This window comes from Lathamus discolor, chromosome 7, assembly GCF_037157495.1.
Source record: "Lathamus discolor isolate bLatDis1 chromosome 7, bLatDis1.hap1, whole genome shotgun sequence".
Classification (NCBI taxonomy): Eukaryota; Metazoa; Chordata; class Aves; order Psittaciformes; family Psittacidae; genus Lathamus; species Lathamus discolor.
The window spans coordinates 16,986,511-17,003,847 of NC_088890.1; the positions used below are offsets into that span (position 1 = coordinate 16,986,511).

At 45.0% G+C, this 17,337-nt stretch overlaps 1 protein-coding gene and 1 long non-coding RNA gene across 10 annotated transcripts in view; one reads left to right on the plus strand and one right to left on the minus strand.

The window, feature by feature from the left end:
• LOC136018514 (uncharacterized) overlaps positions 1-13,480 on the minus strand; it is a 19,870-nt gene extending 6,390 nt beyond the window's left edge. For 2 of the 8 annotated variants that reach the window (XR_010614461.1, XR_010614463.1), the window contains exons 1-2: positions 10,088-10,722; positions 6,840-7,116 (exon numbers count right to left, since the gene is read on the minus strand). This is a non-coding gene — a long non-coding RNA (uncharacterized LOC136018514). The other 6 variants (XR_010614460.1, XR_010614459.1, XR_010614464.1 and 3 more) reach the window with 6 other exon arrangements.
• Positions 13,481-16,298: 2,818 nt separating this feature from the next.
• Positions 16,299-17,337, plus strand: part of PRKAR2A (protein kinase cAMP-dependent type II regulatory subunit alpha) — a 59,550-nt gene continuing 58,511 nt past the window's right edge. For both annotated transcript variants that reach the window (XR_010614321.1, XM_065687333.1), the window contains exon 1: positions 16,299-16,724. Coding sequence is in view for 1 of the 2 variants with exons in the window: in XM_065687333.1 (XP_065543405.1) it covers positions 16,475-16,724 (250 nt within the window). In the remaining variant the exon portion in view is untranslated. The remainder of the gene's footprint in view (positions 16,725-17,337) is intronic.

Consider the following 17,337-nt stretch of genomic DNA (forward strand, 5'->3'; position numbering starts at 1 on the left):
TGGTGCGGGTGTGAACCGCCTGCCTCTCCTGAGATGCGCAATTCCTTGTGATACGGACGAGTTCCCTCATGTGCTGATGAGGAATTGTTGGGGTTTCCCCGTTCTCTTCCCCAGGGGTGCAGCGAAGGGGATGAAGCACCCTGCTGTCCCGCATGCCGCCTGCCCCAAAGGCGCAGCTGCCTCCTGGCATTTCCCTCATTAACGCTCTCAAATGGGACGAGCAGCTGCCCCGGTCCCCAGCACAGGCACGTTTAGAGATGCCAGAGCTGTTTGCTGATACATGGCAGCAGCCTTTCCCGGGATGGATCTGTGCCACCCTCCCCTCTTGCTTTATCCCGTGCCCCTGCTCCAGGCACAGGGAAGGTGGAGGAGGTCTGCAGAGAAGTGTCCCAATGGCAGCTGGATTGTAAGCACGGCTCCTCCACCTTGCCCCGTCAAACAGGGACTATATTCATGTAATTCTTGACATGACAGCCAAGATCGCTCTTTCTGGAGAAGGTAAAAACACACTGTGTCACCCAGGACTGCCTTACTAGCACCAGGGATCTCAGCAGAAGAGGGACAGGAGGCAGGAAGCACCCAGCACCCCAGGGTTCTGCCTCCAGTTCTGCCACCCACAGCCACACACTGGGATTTACTGGGATGGAACTATCTGCATCTAGAGCTCGGGACTCAGTTTTCAGTATAATCACCCTTTGGACACCTTCCTGGATTTGGCCTCTACAATATCCAATGGCAAAGAGTGGCACTGTTTATTGACGTGCTGCTTTGTTTCAGATGTGCTGAACGGTGATTTCACTAGTGTCACTGAAATCTTGTCTTGTGAGAATTCATAACAAATTATTTCCCCTTCATCTTCTCTGAAACAATCTGCGACTTTCTGAGCCCTTCTCCTTTGGCTCCTTTTCCAAGCTGACGTCTTGTTTAACTTTTCATTGTACAAAGCCACAATCCTGCTTCCCCCCTGTTTTGTATTTCTAGCTCTACATACCATTTTTTATGTAAATATAATAGTTCTATTGATATTTTCTATTTTATTCTCTATTCTTTTCCCCTGGGCACTGGCACAGTTGCCTAATTAAAACCAGTATTGATTTCTAAATATGCTGAAAAGTTTCTTTATTGAGTAGCTGGCTAATATTCTGTCTTCTCTATGTTCTTCTATAATCAAACCCCTCTGGTCCATCACTTTTGAATTATCTGGAAAAACTTCCACTAAATTCACAGCATATCCTTTGCTGAAGGTGATGTACACATTGGGAAATTATGAGCTTTCTAATTCAATCTATGTAGCCTAGCAACCTTTGCACCATCAATAAACGAGAACTGTTTTTTCTGAGCAAAAGACTACCCAGCTATTTCTTTATCCTGGCTCCATTCTAGTAATGGCAATATTGACAACGCTCAGCCCATAGCATTTGCATTGTCTTCTTCTTACTTTATGTCCCTTCTATGTATACTCCAGCTCACCTGCTAAAGCTTTGCTGAGAATAATGGTAAGATCTTGAAGTGAGATGTCTAGGGAAGATGCTCAGCTTGATATTTATGCTTAGTTTTACTGCTAAAGGAGCTGCTTATCATATTAGTCATATGGCTGTTCTGGAGTTGCTAAAGTGCGATTGCTAGGAAACTTGAAAACTGCTAACTGTTTGCTCACAAGTGCTTTCTGAAGATCTTTGGCAGCCGGGTGTCACTTCAGAGTGTTGCCACAATTCAACTTTGAAGGGGAGGATCTTGCCAAAACCACTGGGTTCCTGGGATGTTTGTGTCCAGGAGGGCTAACTGCAGTGCCAACCTCGCCTGGGTGACCGCGGTGATGGGAAGTCCAACTTCATTACATACAGCTGGTTTCAACTGGACATCAAGAATAACTGGACATCAAGAATAACTTTTTTCCAAGTCCTTCTTTTCCCTAAATGTTGTTTAAGCAACTTCTTTTCCTAAATAAATAAATATATGAGGAAAAAAATAAATATATTTCCGTTTATCCGTACAGATAACATGGAGCAGTATCTTTAATTCCTCTAACTTGTTTCAGTGACCAGAGTATTCATTTCCAAAACAGTGTTCCCCAAGTCATCATCCAGAGATCAAATACTGCTTCTAAGGTTTGGTCATGATGTTCCTTCTGTTCCAGTAGCTCTTTCCTGATCGGTTTCAATATGAAGTGAGAGATGAATGAGAAACTTGTTATTCCATCTATGTCATAAGTCAAATGTAATCTCATTTCACCAAGGGCAGTTACCCTCAGCAGTCTGGGAGCCTGAACTGCTGATACAGTGACTACTTACTGCCTCCTATATTTTACCTTCTTTAGTGGGTGTTTTCCTGTAAAAAACACATACTTGTCAAAAATCCAACAAGAATTTGACCTTTCCCAAAGTACTGGCCTATTTTAAAGAGCATTTTAAACTCTTTGCTTTTCACTGTGAGCAGAAGTTGAACCCTGTCCTGGATGACAGCAGCAGCATTTTTCTCCTTCTTAGCAGCTGGTGCAGTGCTGTGGTTTTGACTTTCAGCCTGGGAACAGCGCTGATAACACCGATGGTTTCAGTTGCTGCTCAGTAATGTTTACTCTGACCAAGGACTTTGTGAGTCTCATGCTCTGCCAGGGAGGAGGGGAAGCCGGGAGGAAGCAGAGACAGGACCCCTGACCCAAGCCAAAGAGGTATTCCATACCACATCATGCCCAGGATGTAGAACTGGGGACAGTTACCCAGAAGGGCGAGATCACTGCTTGGTTGGGCTGGGTATTGGTTGGCGGGTGGTGAGCGGTTGTATTCTCTTCCCTTATTATTTCCCTTACCATTATTATTATTGGTGGTAGCAGCAGTGGTTTGTGTTATACCTTAGCTACTGAACTGTTCTTATCTCAGCCCATGGAGTTACATTCCTTCTATTCTCCTCCCCATCCCTTTGGGAGCAGGGGGAGGAAAGACGGGGTGGGGCGAGGGTGAGAGAGCAAGCTGGGTGTTTTTTTCTGTGTTGCCAACTGGGCTTAAACCACGACAACCCTGTGATAGGAATAACTGGGCAAGCAACTGTGTCTTTAAAACAAGATACCATCGATCCTTATTCTTATATACAGCTTCAGTCTGGAAAGACATTAGTAAAGAGTGCACAACTTCCCTTTGCTTGAGCTTCAGGAAACAGCTGCTGGAGCAGATCTTTCACAGAATCCCAAACTGGTTTGGGTGGAAGGGACCTTAAAGCTCATACAGTTCCAACCCCCTGCCACTGGCAGGAACACTTTCCCCTAGACCAGGTTGCTCCAAGCCCCGTCCAACCTGCCCTTGCACACTGCCAGGGATGGGGCAGCCGCTGTGGGTACCTGGCACCAGCTCCTATTTCCTCATTACTGAAAGTCTTCAGGAGGATCCTTTACATTTTATTTAACTTCCTCTTTCCTGAGCTCATTGTCTCTGTATTTTTCCACAGTGGGAATAGGCTCTTCCCAGTTAAACCAGTTTCCCTAGAGCTTTTCTTCTAAGCACAAGTGCAGTCATGGTGCAACCTTCATACTTGCTAACTCGCAAAAAATACTCCCATACAACCTTTTGGTTATTCCTCACATATTCAAACCCTCTGGTTTAGCTGCACTTTTGCTGCTGCAATAACATTTTCCATCCTTTTGCCCTTTTTTCCTCTTCACTTTCCACCCTATTGAGTTTCTCATTTGCCATGGACTTTTTTTCAGCAGCTAATTATTGGCTTCTCTCTCTGGACTCATCTTCTGTGTGCCTGAGACTTGAGTTTGACCCCAAGCAACTGGAATACATTTTCCAGTTTCTTGTTTAAAGCCTCTCAGTAGGTAAAAACAATTTTGCAAACTGAAAGAAGATTCAAATCAGCATTCTTTCCGTAACAGCTTTCTCTGATCACTGCTTTCATTTCCACGGCATTTGCTTGGCAGCAAGGCCTTGAGAAAATAGCAGCTCATTGCTTTGGAGATAAAGTCTTATCTGCTTTATAATTTAATATCCCTGCCACTAAGTGGAAAATTCCCCTGTCAGTCTCTGTGCCTGTTACGTAGCCTCAGAAGCAGCAATAACACTTACCATGTCAGCTCCTAGAACAGCTCAGATTAAAAAACTTTGCAATTATAGTGTTTACAGATTACAGCCTTTTCCCTCCTCCCTCATTTCAGGGCCTTTCGTCAATCAACTCTTTTCTCATTGACTGGTTTTTCTGTAACTCTCTGGCACTGTCACACTACTCAGGCTCAGGAGGCTTCTCCTTGGCTTGCTCAATCACCATCCCTCACCACCAGCATCCTGAACTGCCTCCCTAGTACTGCACCCCGGTAGGTCAGCTCATCTTTCTGTACCCCTTCCAGTCCCTTCTTGTCTTTGCTGTTATGGTTTCATTTCAGCCCAAAGCCAACCAACACTTCAAGCTTGAAATACCCTTCTCAACAGGATAGCAAATCTTTCATAACCCTGTGCCCAAGGGGTTGATGGGTTTAGAGTGTAAGTGAAGAGAGTTTACCTTCTAATGCAAAGCTAAACAGAAAAGAAACAGATAAAATAGGCAAATAGAAAAGCTGTGTTTGAGCCAAGCCCCATTTTGATGCTGCATCCTCAAATCTAGTAACTGCATAAGGGTGTTTTCAGATCAGGAGAAATTAGACAGCTGTTGAGTGGAAAAGTGAAGCACAGTCTGACTGGGCTGCCAAATGTACAAAGGAAATCAAGAGGAAACACCGTGCTTCTAGCTTTGATCAGGCTGTGGTACTTGCAAGGCTGTTTGTAATGGTCATGTTCCTTCACATGGGAAATAACTCAGCAGGAAACTGCTCTCAAATGGAAACCACCGAGTGATGGGGGCAGAATCACTTCCAGTCTGCTCCGGGATGCACTCTGCTGTCAGAAAAAAATACATTCCCACTTGCCTTTATCATAAAGAGTTCAAATACTCAGAGGCAGGTAGGAGATTGAGGGAGACAGGCCATAATTACGTTCTTCTTTCTCATATGATTAAACAGGATCAAAGGAACAACAGCAATGCATATCCCCTGCATAGAGATCCTCCTGCAAATCCTCCTTTCCCAGGGCAGCCTGAATGTAAGCATAAGGTGAAACATGGCAGATGAATCCAACAGGATGGAGCACATTGGTACCACACTGGTCTCCGTGTCCCAGGCTCCCTTTGCAGATGTTTACAGAGAGCACCTGCTGACAGACTCGACTGAAGATGGGTTGTAAAGGGTGTTGATGGAGAAGATAAGAAATGTGTTTGCATCAGGGGAGAAGGAAGAATGAGGAGTCCACAGAAAAGTGAAGTGATAGAAATGATGAGCCAGGAAAGCAGCAGCGTTTATTCTGGGCAAGAGAGAAAAAAGACTGTGTTCACAGGAGCCAAGAAAACAGCTGGTTGTGGTTAAACCACAGAATAATGTAGGGACTGGATGTGATTCAGCTCAGAGGGAATAAAGAAAGGTTGGATCTTTCCTAGATGTGAAAGGAAAATGTGACTCCCAAGGCTACTGCTGCAATTAGCACAGTCATTCAGAAAACCCAGCAAGAGGTCAGGGAAAGCAACATCCTTTCAAGGCTAAATGATGTAAAACCGCATACTCTGAGAAACATTTCTCACAGTTCAGGCATCCGTTGCAAACACAATTAACCGTACCTTTGCTGTGCGAAGAAAGACAGCTAATGTCCTGCAGAAAATGTGCCAAGAATGTCTCGGAGAGAATAAGGCAAATCAGAAATACAAGGATAAATACAAGGATAAATACAAGGATAAATACAAGTTCAACAAGGCCAAGTGCAAGGTCCTGCACATTGGTCAGCGCAATCCCAAGCACAAACGCAGGCTGGGAGAGACTGGATGGAGCAGCCCATGGAGCAGCCTTAAGGAGGAGGACTTGGGAGTGGTGGGTGGTAGAAGGTCCCCATGACCTGGCTTCAGTGTGCGCTTGAGCTCAGAACCCCCCATGTGCTGGGCTTCACCCCCAGAGTGTGAGCAGCAGCTCAGCAAGGGGATCCTGCCCCTCTGCTCCACTCTGGGGAGACGCCCCCACCCCTGCAGTCCTGATCCAGCTCTGGGGCAACAGCACAAGAGGGACGTGGAGCTGTTGGAGTGAGCCCAGAGGAGGCCATGGAGATGCTGCGAGGGCTGGAGCAGCTCTGCACTGGAGCCAGGCTGAGAGAGCTGGGCTGGGGCAGCCTGGAGAAGAGAAGCCTCCTGGAGGGGAGACCTGAGAGCAGCTCCAGTGCCTAAAGGGGCTACAGGAAACCCGGAGAGGGGCTTTGGACAAGGGCCTGTAGGGACAGGACAAGGGGAATGGCTTGAACCTGCCCGAGGGGAGACTGAGATGAGCTCTTAGGCAGAAGCTCTTCCCTGTGAGGGTGCTGAGGCGCTGGCACAGGGTGCCCAGAGAAGCTGTGGCTGCCCCTTCCCTGGCAATGTTCAAGGCCAGGTTGGACAGGGCTTGGAGCAACCTGCTCTAGTGTCCCTACCTGTGGCAGGGGGTTGGAAGTGGATGAGGTCCCTTCCAACCCAAACCCTTCTGTAATTCTATGAAATCAAGTAGTAGTGCTGTAGCTGTAAGTACAGGCAATGTTTACTTAAAACCAGATACGTTAACATCATTGAGACACAGCACTGCAGCACATGTTGTCTCCAAAGGCAGAAAGTAACACTAGACTCCTGAAGCAGGCTGTGCTCTTCTGCAAGATTCAGTGAAAGCTTAAAAGAAAAGCGAAGCACTGCTAGCACACAGAAACAGAGGGTTGTGTTCAAGAGATGCTATGTATTCAAGGGCTTCTTAATTCAACAGTGTAAAGGGAGAAAAGATTCCTACAACAACAACAGACAAATGACAAGGATATTACCTGTCGTCTTGTGTAAATTCTTCTGTCCTTTACCATCTGCCTGCTTCTCACAGCTGTTCAAGTGCTGTGGATAACTGACATCCATGCATCAAAACTTGAACCCCTCATTTTGCTAGCAGTTACACAGATGGCTCTTGTGAAGTCCACAGAACATGTTTGGTGCAGATCATCATGAGCTTGGTTATGATTAAGGGTCTATGGGCTCTTGAGAACTTGTGTTTTTCCACAGGTGGGGTCTGGTTGCTGGACTGCCTGAAGACACATCAAGTGGGAGGCTCTGTATGAACACAGGCATGTAGTAAATTGATCTTTAATCCACTGTGTACATGATGCTGTGTACTGGACTACTCAAAATCAACATTACCTCCATTCATAGATGCACCATATAACAAGAGGCGATTGTTTCTGATGTTGCAGTATGTTTGCAGGTTCTGATTATACAAAGCAAGAACAGTGACCTCAACACTTGCTCCCTTCAGCTAATCCCCTCCTGCTGATACAGTTTTTCCTGCCATCTGATTTTAACTCACCAAATGCTAAAGCTCCTTTTGGCAGTAACCTCACCTCACTGCCTGTGAAGAACCACTCTCTGGTCACTCTCTCCTAGTCCAGACCAGGCTGTGAGTGTATGGTTCTTCACCCATCAGGTCATCTATCTCTGTGCACTCGTGTCACCAGGGCCAGGGCTGTCCTGCTTTTTAGGGGGCAGCTGCTTTGACAGAGTTTGATCTACCGCCGATGTTGCCGAGGCAACGAGGTCCCTGGGGAAGTGGAATGCGTTGCCATAGCAACACGATGCTCTTGGATGCAGCCTTCCATTGACACCTCAGTGGGAGAATTTGGGGTTGCTGGAAGCACTGAATCTTATTGGGGGATGAAAAGTCTGTCTGTCAGAAGGATGGTGGCAAGGACAGATACAAACATACAGTTATAACTCTCATTATAAAGCCACTGCATATTAAACTGCTGCAGCAGTTTTGTCAGTGCCTGCACTAATGCACTGCTCTGAATGAAATTATTTATGTCACATACCTTTATTGCTCATGATCATGTTTTGCTTTATAGTTGAATTATGAATAATCCAAGCAGGATACATTTTAGTGATGCTTTCACTCCCATTCTGCATGCATTGATTCAGCAGGTTCTTTCTGTACAGACTCTCTGACAGTTGGGCTAATGTAACACATGTTTTTAAATAACAGAACACTGAAAGGAGAAGGAGGGAAAATATTTCTCTGTCCACAGAAACTGATGACAGCCCCTTTTCCAGAAACTGGGGAAATATTATATCACCCTCCTCTGACCTTCACAGAGTAAGTTTAAGGCTGTTCTAGCTCTTTTTCAGCAGAGGCAAAGATCTATTACTTGCACATTAGTAGCTTCCACCAGCCAGCAAGGACATGACCTCACTATGTCATGTATCACCAAACCAAGAGAGAGCTCCTCTAGAGCTTATGAGATATTGAGGAAAGGCTGGAAAGGTTAGGATCATAAAACACTGCCAAGAAACACCCATGAACCCCTTAGAGTCACAGTCAGTCACGGATAGGAGCCATGCCCAGTGTTCAGTGGACCTGTCCTCTTCTTAAGTAATACTTACAGAATATTAATACTTACAGAAATATTAAGGCAGCAAATTCTGTTAAGCTTTCATAACATAATTTACTTGGAATAACAGCCTTTCAAAACCAGGTAACAACGGAAACAATTAGAATATGAACCTACAGGGAGTTTCCAGAGTAGGGAAGGACTTTTCCACATCAGCCTAGGACCAAGCACGGTGGGGCTGTGACTCTAACATAGCTTCTGTGTGCACTACCCAACTTCAGGCTGATTGAGGAGCAGGAGGAAGTACTGGGAAAGTGGAGTTGCTTATGGAGCAGACTGTACAGTAACAACATGGTTAATTCCTAACTGCCATGGTTTGAGATTTTGCAAAAGCAGAACAGCAAATCCTTGGGAAAATTTGGAATTTCTGCAGTATAAATAAATATGAAAATAACTCATGTTGTCATTGTAAAAATAAAACCACTTACTTATTAAATAGCTTTCAATGATATAATGGAGTGTAATAAAGAGGTTTCTATCATTGAAAAGACTCTTGTTTAATTAAAGAAAATTGGAATAATGCCTGACTACAAAGTACAGCCTTCATAAAATCTGTACTGAATATTTATTCATTCACAACTGCTTGTGCGCCCTGAGGAAAGGGATAGAGATTGAAAGCATTTTACAGCTATTTACAGGGTAACTTAAAAAATAATAGTATTTCTGAAGTGCAAAGCATTGGAAGGGTTTCTGGAGTCATTCAGATCTACAGATGTCACTGACACCACAAAATGTCAGGTTACGTGCAGGGAGATTCCTGTGTTTTCACCATCAGTCTCACCCACTGGCTGACTTGGTATTATCAATAAGAGCTCTTAACTACACAAGTTTAAACATTTAGAGATAAATATTGCCAGCACAGCTGTGAGGAATCTAAAGATCTTTCTGCACGGACACTAGATGTCAACGGAGAGACACTTGAAACCAGCTGCAACAGAAGGTTGTGCTACTGCATTCTCTAGAACCAGATTCTTCTCTTCCTCTTTTTCTAATACAACTCTTTTGCACTGATAGCATTGGGAACTGAAGTCACAAAAACAAACCTCAGGAGAGGCACTGTACACGAACACCCACCCAACTAGTTTCTGATACAGACATGATCTAAGTGATAGTTGAAGGCAGCATTTTTCAGCCCTACAAATGAATCAGTTTTTTGCTGGGACTGACAAGAAGGGATCTAAACATGGTGAGGTGGCTTTATAACCCTCTGCTTTCAGATGCTGCTGCAGTCAAACATCAAATACTTTTATAAAGCTTAAGAACCTAAACTGAGTTGGAAAGAATAGTCTTGAAGTAAGAAGTTTCACGTCCCCATTATCCTCCTCTGAGATACAGAATCCTCTATTGTCATTTTTATAATGTGTGCTAAAGCACAGCATGTGAAGAATGACAGAAAATTGCAATTGGAACTGCTGATTGTCTCTGAAAACTGAAAACAGGTTAACTGAGCTGCATGCTGTGCTATATGTTTAATTAAAACGTGCTAACAGCTGTAATAGAGCTCATAAAAGAGTTTTCAGAGTGAAATGTAAAATGCTGGGGATTTATTACTGTTGTAATTCACATTTAATACTGCAATTTTAGTACTTGGAATTGGTTGACACACTGTGCTGAGTTGGTAAAATGAAACTTTCATGTACCATTCACTGTAGTACTGCCCAGTGTGCAGCACTTTTGTTTGTGGAGAGGATCTGTGGGCACCAAAAGGCAGGGACATAAACACTGGGAACAGTGAAATGTGTCATGGCTTGCTTCTTGCTTCTTGTGGTTTCCATAAAACAAGGCTAAAGAGTAAAGACACCGTGACTCCAGGCTTGGCAAGAGATCAAGTGCTGCAAGAGAAGGGAGAGAGACAGGCTCAGTGTGGAAAGCGGCTCAAGGTGCCCCATCAAATGAGCAAGATGGGGTGAGTGATAGATTATGGATTTAGGGTACATCTTAGAAGTGAAGTTTTGGAAATGGCAATGGTTATTGGACAAGAAGCTAGTGAAGATATACTGCAAATGGGAAAACACATGAGAAATGGTTAGTATCATTCAATGGACAAAGGTGGTAAGAGAAGATGTGAAAACAGGAGCTGTAGCAATAGTGATAAAGCAATAATGTGTCTGAAGTGCTCCGTGGGATAGGTAGTGGCATTATGGAAATGCTGATAATAGAACTGTGTCAGATGGATATGTGAGAAGGTAGAGAGGGAAGGGACAAGTACACACAGTAAAAGACAATCTCAGATTTGCAAGCAAAGGCTCAAGGAAGAAATGAATTTCAGAGCTCTGAGAGACACACCCCTTATCTTCAACAAACTTTGGTTTGAACAGGTTCTGCTAGAAAACACCGATAGAAATTGATCCTTTGGATTCAGATTAGTCCTTGAACAATACACAGGCTGATTAATTTTCTGTCTTCTCTTAAAACAAAACAATCTAAAATGTATTCCCTCTGCCTAGAATTCAAAGCAGCCTCACCAGAGTTCTTCATGTAATGTTTTCAGTGCTGGGTACAGAAACTAAAGTAGAACTGAGTAGGGTTTTCACTTTGGATGCAAGAGAAACAAATGGTTAGCCAAGTTCTTATTTGAATATCCCCTGCTTTGGAGTGCCACTGCTTAGGTCTTCTCTGACGTCGAAACCATAAGCTTTACATCTGCTACGTAGTGTTGCTCAGGGTAGTTTAAACAACGTGGTCAACCCACATGTCTTATGTTGCAGAGACTAGTTTTATCTAGATTCATACATGTGCCATTTTATGTTATGGCACAACTGATCTTCAGAGATATTTCTTTTTATATTCAGGTAAAGGCCAGGACAAATGTTTTACAAAATCAGGTATTTTAAAATAGAAGTTTTCTACTGCCTGAAAAATTGCAATTGTTACCAACAGAATCAGTGTTTTGTCCGTTCACAAACTCAGTTATGCCACTGAAAATCTGGACATTTATACAGATGTTTCTCCTAACTCAATACTTTGAGATTTATCAACAAATGCAGCAAACTATCTTCCCAAGAATTATCCAAAATATTTTTGACGGACTAAAGGCATTGGCAAAGTAACATACTTCAGCTGATACCAGTATTTATATATATTTATTCAAAAGGCTGATTTTTTTCTCCTGTCTTTGCACTGGTGATAGATGGTCCTGTATCATTTATTGAAATACACAGTACCCAAACTACTCACCCTGAAAACTAACAAGAAAAGTATATACTGAATCTTGCTTACGGCCACAAGCAAACTGGCTTGTTAGAGTACCAAAGCTTTGGTTTCTGGAGCTTAGAGCTTTCCTAAGAAGAAAACCAAACACAGTCAGGAGAAGCAGTTTTATCTTGTGCACTGTGTTGAAGGATCTCTGCATCCTGGTAGGTAAGCCCAGATGACTGTATTTTCTTAGTGTTCCTTTCCCTGTTAAAATGAAAACTGAGAAGTTCTGTGTACATTATGCATGCAGATACATGATGTATATGCACATTCACAGAGACAGGAGTATGCAGCAGTTAGAAAAACAAAGTTTGATGTTAAACAGAGAATTTCAAATACAAAACTCAAGATATGTTTTTTACAATGAGGGTGGTCACTGGGATACAGACCAAGGGAAGGGGGAATTTTCTCACCTTATGAAGACTGGATATCTTCAGTTCATTATGATACAGCAGCCAAAAAAACCCGTAACACAATGTGTTAGAGAACATATTTTCTGCTGGTTTTCTGCTATTAAAACCATGTAAAGCACACATTTTGAGATGTGGAGACCAGACCTGTGCACAGTGCTCATGACAGGCATAGTAAAGTTCAGCTGGTACAGAAAAGAGCATTTAATGTAATCCTGCAGATGAAGCAGCTGCCTTTGGAGGAGAGACCTTAATTTTGAGAAGGCTGAAGCAAGAGAAGATGAAGTTTTACAAAATCACCAAATAAAACACATGCAGAACCATCATTCACTGAATCCTGCAACACCAGGAGTAGGGGGCAGTTGGTAAATCTGGGAAGAGCATCTAAAAACTGAGGAAAGAGAAGTGCAGCTTTATTGAACAGGTATTTAACTTCTGGAACTTTGCTGCCCTGAGGCACACGGAAGCACACTGCGCTTGAAGATTCAAAACAAGATGAGAGAGTCATGAACAGGAATTCTCAAACTGGAAATGGATGGAAGTAGCCATGGATGTATCCTCTGACATCCATAATAGAAGAACTGGAGATGCTAGAGGACCGGTGACAGGGACAAACCTGTGTCATTGGCTTCAGCACACAATGGAACACAGAAAATGTGACGTCCTGTGATTTACAATGTTTTGCCCAAGATTATCAAACAGTTGTTTGTCCTCAGCTGTACAGCTCCATGATGTTGGATGGAGGGCTTCAGAAATCTGCACTGAACTAAAGTAGTTGCGAGGCAGGAAACAGGAAAACGTCTAGAACTGACAAACAATTCAAAGCTAAATCAACCGCTGAATTTCAAAGCTGCTGCTGAATTTACTCCTCATCAGTTCACGGTTTTTGTGCCAAAAGCATCCCACACCACTGAACTCCACAGCTTAGCAGGGTGAAGGCAGGATTTCATTTTGCTCGCAGAAGGCTCTGAGCCTGGCTTGGAGGGAGGGCTGCTTTGGGAAATGCCTGACTTCAGAAGTCTTCCTAGTGTGCCACTTGCAACAACACACAAAAGCTATAGTTGTGGTAATTAATCTAAATTCCCTTAAACAAGAGATACCAATCATCACCAGAATATTTAGTGTTTTCTTGCGTTATCCTTGTACTGAATTACTTGCAGAGACTCTGAAGGCAAGTGTAATTAATCCAAGATGTACGTATGTTTACATAGTGTCTGAGCTCTGGCTGGTGCTGACAGGTTTATGAGAAGTAAATTATTACTTGTTAGGAAGGGATTTATTTTACTTTTTAAGGAGCCAGCCTCAAGGTTTAATCTGATTATTTTTCCCCAGTGCAAGACTACACAGACTATTTTCCTTTTTTGCTTGATCCATTGCTGCTCCTGCTAGTGGGAAAAGCACTGAAGCTCCATCATAGTTTCATTAAAGGTGCATCAAAGTCGCATAGCACTGGGTAAGACAGGCAGAGTGAAGGAACCTTAACACATGATAAATATGGGAACAGCCCTTCAGATACTGAGAAATTATTAGGAGACAGTACGATACTGAAAAATATATGTATTTTCATGGGAATAGTGTGAGAATAGCTTCATCAGCTACACAGTTCTTATCTAATTCCATACTGGGTGCTGAATACAGCATAAAGCCAGCAGAAAGAAATGGCATTGGTCATGCTGCATGAATTACAATTGTTATTATAAAGGGGATCAAATTAAGGCTGCAGAGTGCATTTCCTAATTTATTTTCTGCTATTCTTTTAATGTGGATGCTTATTACAGTAATAATTAAAAAGGTTATGCAAATTCAGGATGAAAGAAAGCAAATGATGAGCTTTATGTATGCACAGCAGGCAGTATTACAATTAACTTCATTGCAGACAACTCTCTTGCATGTATGTGCTATCAATTCTGATGCTCACAAAATAAAAAGGTATATAAAGAAATGGGACAAACTCTGGTGCACATCAGCTTGAATATGTGCTTCATGTGATCTTGGATGCTTTGTGTTTCATCCGTTGAACCTCAGAAAGAGGCTAAACAGACCTCTGCTGTTTGCTTTCCCCGGAAGCTGATTAGTTATGTGTGGACATATAAATATCAGAAGGCTAACACAATGTAGCTCTCCAGAGACTTAAGAATATTTACTAGCACACATTTTTTCATATAAATAACCAGATTTATATCCACAGGCACAAATAAAAATGATGAGCAAACGTTAACCCTATTTGCCAAAGCTTTTTATCAATACCTTGGGGTTTTTTCCATTTTAAAAATTTAATTCTTACCATTTCACCACAGTAATGTCTCCAGCACCCAACTGGCAATGGAAAGATCTCATTAGGCATCTTACTTTGATCAGAATGATTTCTCTGTACCAGTTCTAACAGTATGTAAGACAAACAAGTAATGTGCTCTCGAGACTACCAAAAAGATATTATGGTAGGGCTGGTAAATAACAAATCAGCATAAATCAGCATTTGAGAAAAGGGATATGGCAATTGTTGTGCCTGCTGTAGAATAAAAATGAAATGGCTTCATATGAACCCTCCAGATGAACTGATGAGATGTGGCCAGCCTACCTCCTGTGCTTGTTTTTAATTCCTGTATGGATTCAAGATGTAATCTTACTTCACATAAAAATACGGGAGCTGTATTACAAAGAACACCTTTTACAGAAGAGGCTGTGCTGTAATAAATGCCATGAGATTTCCAACTTCTCTCCTGGGGAATAAACTCAGTAAAAGCAGTGAATGGGGTGCTCTGGGATTCACGGCCGTGGATGTCCTCCATGCAACAGCGATGAACAGACTAGTTGTGTATGGGAGTGTGGTGGGAACCATCCGGATTAGCAAGGTGACCCTTTGGCACATGAACAAGTAAAACCAAAACACTCAGTAAGTTGCCTCAGCCAATTCTGAGCTAGTAAGTGAAATCGCGTATTTTGAGTACAAGCTGATTTCTGCCCTTTTCTTGCTGAAACGAAAGAATTAAATATTTACACTGACAACATGCAGCAGCCACTCATGTTTGCATAGGCCTCTTTTCTCCCAAAACTAGCTTTCCAGCAACGTCAAACCTTAAGGGATGATGGCTCCAAGACATGCAGCCTGTCACCAGCCCCTGGGCATCAGCCGAACCTCCCTTGGACAGACAGATGACAGGTTTTGTTCAGAGAATACGAGCAAAAAACTGAATAAAGCATGTTTACCAACATGTGAATAGGTATCTCCAAAGCTCGCATCTATAAGCAATTAATGAGATGTTTCACTTTTCGGGAATTCTTAATCTTGAATGCTCTCATCATTAAGCAGATCAATATGACTGCTGATGTTTTACAGATGATGGCACTATGGATTTACTCAGCTTTTACCAAAAGGTGTGAAGACCTGTCTTGTGCTCACTAGTTTTAAGAATAGTTCTTTAATGACTTAATTATGACAAGAAACAAGAGCAGTTGGAGGTCCTAAATCTAATTCCAACCAAGAATGAGATCTAGATTTAGGTAATAGATGCAATCAAAGAAAACCGCACTCTCCTGCTCCTGTGGAGCCCTAAAGCACTCTCGCAGGCACTGTGAAGAAAGTGAAGAAGAAATCAGTGTACAGGGTCATGACAAAGATGCTGTGAGAGCTGGAGCAGCTCTGCTCTGCAGCCAGGCTGAGAGAGCTGGGCTGGGGCAGCCTGGAGAAGAGAAGGCTCCTGAAGGGGAGACCTGAGAGCAGCTCCAGTGCCTAAAGGGGTGACAAGAAACCTGGAGAGGGGCTTTGGACAATGGGACAGGCCAAGGGGAATGGCTTTAACCTGACAGAAGGGAGACTGGGATGAGCTCTTAGGCAGAAGCTCTTCCCTGTGAGGGTGCTGAGGCGCTGGCACAGGGTGCCCAGAGAAGCTGTGGCTGCCCCATCCGTGGCAGTGTTCAAGGCCAGGCTGGACACAGGGGCTTGGAGCAGCCTGCTCCAGTGGAAGGGGTCCCTGCCCGTGGCAGGAGCTCTCTCAGATTTGAGCTCCCTTCCAACACAAAGCAGGCTGGGATCCCGAACGGCACACCAACAACACGCCGCCCGGCCCTCACCGGGCCCGCACAACCCCGGGGTGCCCGACCCGGCTGTGCGCGCCCCCAGGCCATGCCCACACGGGCCCCTCCCCGCCTTACTACCGGTCACCCGATGCCCGCCCCCCGCCGCCGCCCTCTCGCCGCGCCTCGCAGTGACGCACGCACTGCTGCCATTGGCCCCGTGCCCGCTGCCGCGCATGCGGACACGGAACCGCTCCTTCCCCCCTTGCTCCGGCGCGGCTCGTGTGACCGGAGGGGAGGGTGTCAGTCATCGCCCGCGGACGGAGGCCCGGAGCCCGGCACCGTCACCGGCTGCGGTACGGGGGTGGGGGGAACGTGGCGGCCACCGCCTCCTCTGTCCCCGCTACCATGAACATCGAGATCCCGCCGGGCCTCACGGAGCTGCTGCAGGGTTACACGGTGGAGGTGCTGCGGCACCGGCCGTCCGACCTGCTGGGCTTCGCCGCCGATTACTTCTCCCGCCTGCGAGACGCACGCGACCAGGAGGGCGGCGGCACCCGCAAGGTGGTTAGCTTCGATGGGGAGCCCATGCAGACCGAGTCCAACGGCGAGGAGGAGCCGGACCGCGGCGACGAGGACGACGACTACGATTTCGAACGTGAGTGCCGGCTCTGAGGGGCGGCGGCGGGCCGGGTTCGGCGTGGTCCTGCCCCCGGGGAGAGGAGGGAAGCGGCTCGGCAGGCCGGCTGGTCTCCGCCGCCGCCCCAGCCTCGGTGCGGCTGCCCCGGGACAGATTGAATGGGGAGTGGGGGGGAGGCTGTGGCAGCGTCTCCTCGCAGCACGGCGGCCCCTCGCTGGGTGCGCTCAGCGGGGTCCTGCCCATCGCCGCTGCCGCCCGCTCACGGAGAGCTGCGCCCTTGCGGAGCGGTGCCTCCGAGGGGACGCTGGCTCGCCCTGGCTTTAGGCCCTCCGAGTCCAGCGAGAGGCTCTCTCCCTATGCGGGGTGTCAGAAAGCAGCTGTAGAGCTGCCGTGTAACCGCCCGAAGTGCGCCTGGGGTCTGAGCGGAGTTATCACTGTGAATCGAGCGTACTGCCAAGCATGTGATATGGAAGATCATGTGTTATTGTGCAATATCTTCTTAACATTTCTGCCATTAAATCGTTGTGGACAAGTGTGTGTTTTTTCTCACTGAAGCTGGCTATGTTTATCGCTGCTGTTGCATGTTTAAAAGGGTTATTATAAAGTATCGAAATAACTTTTTAATCTATTG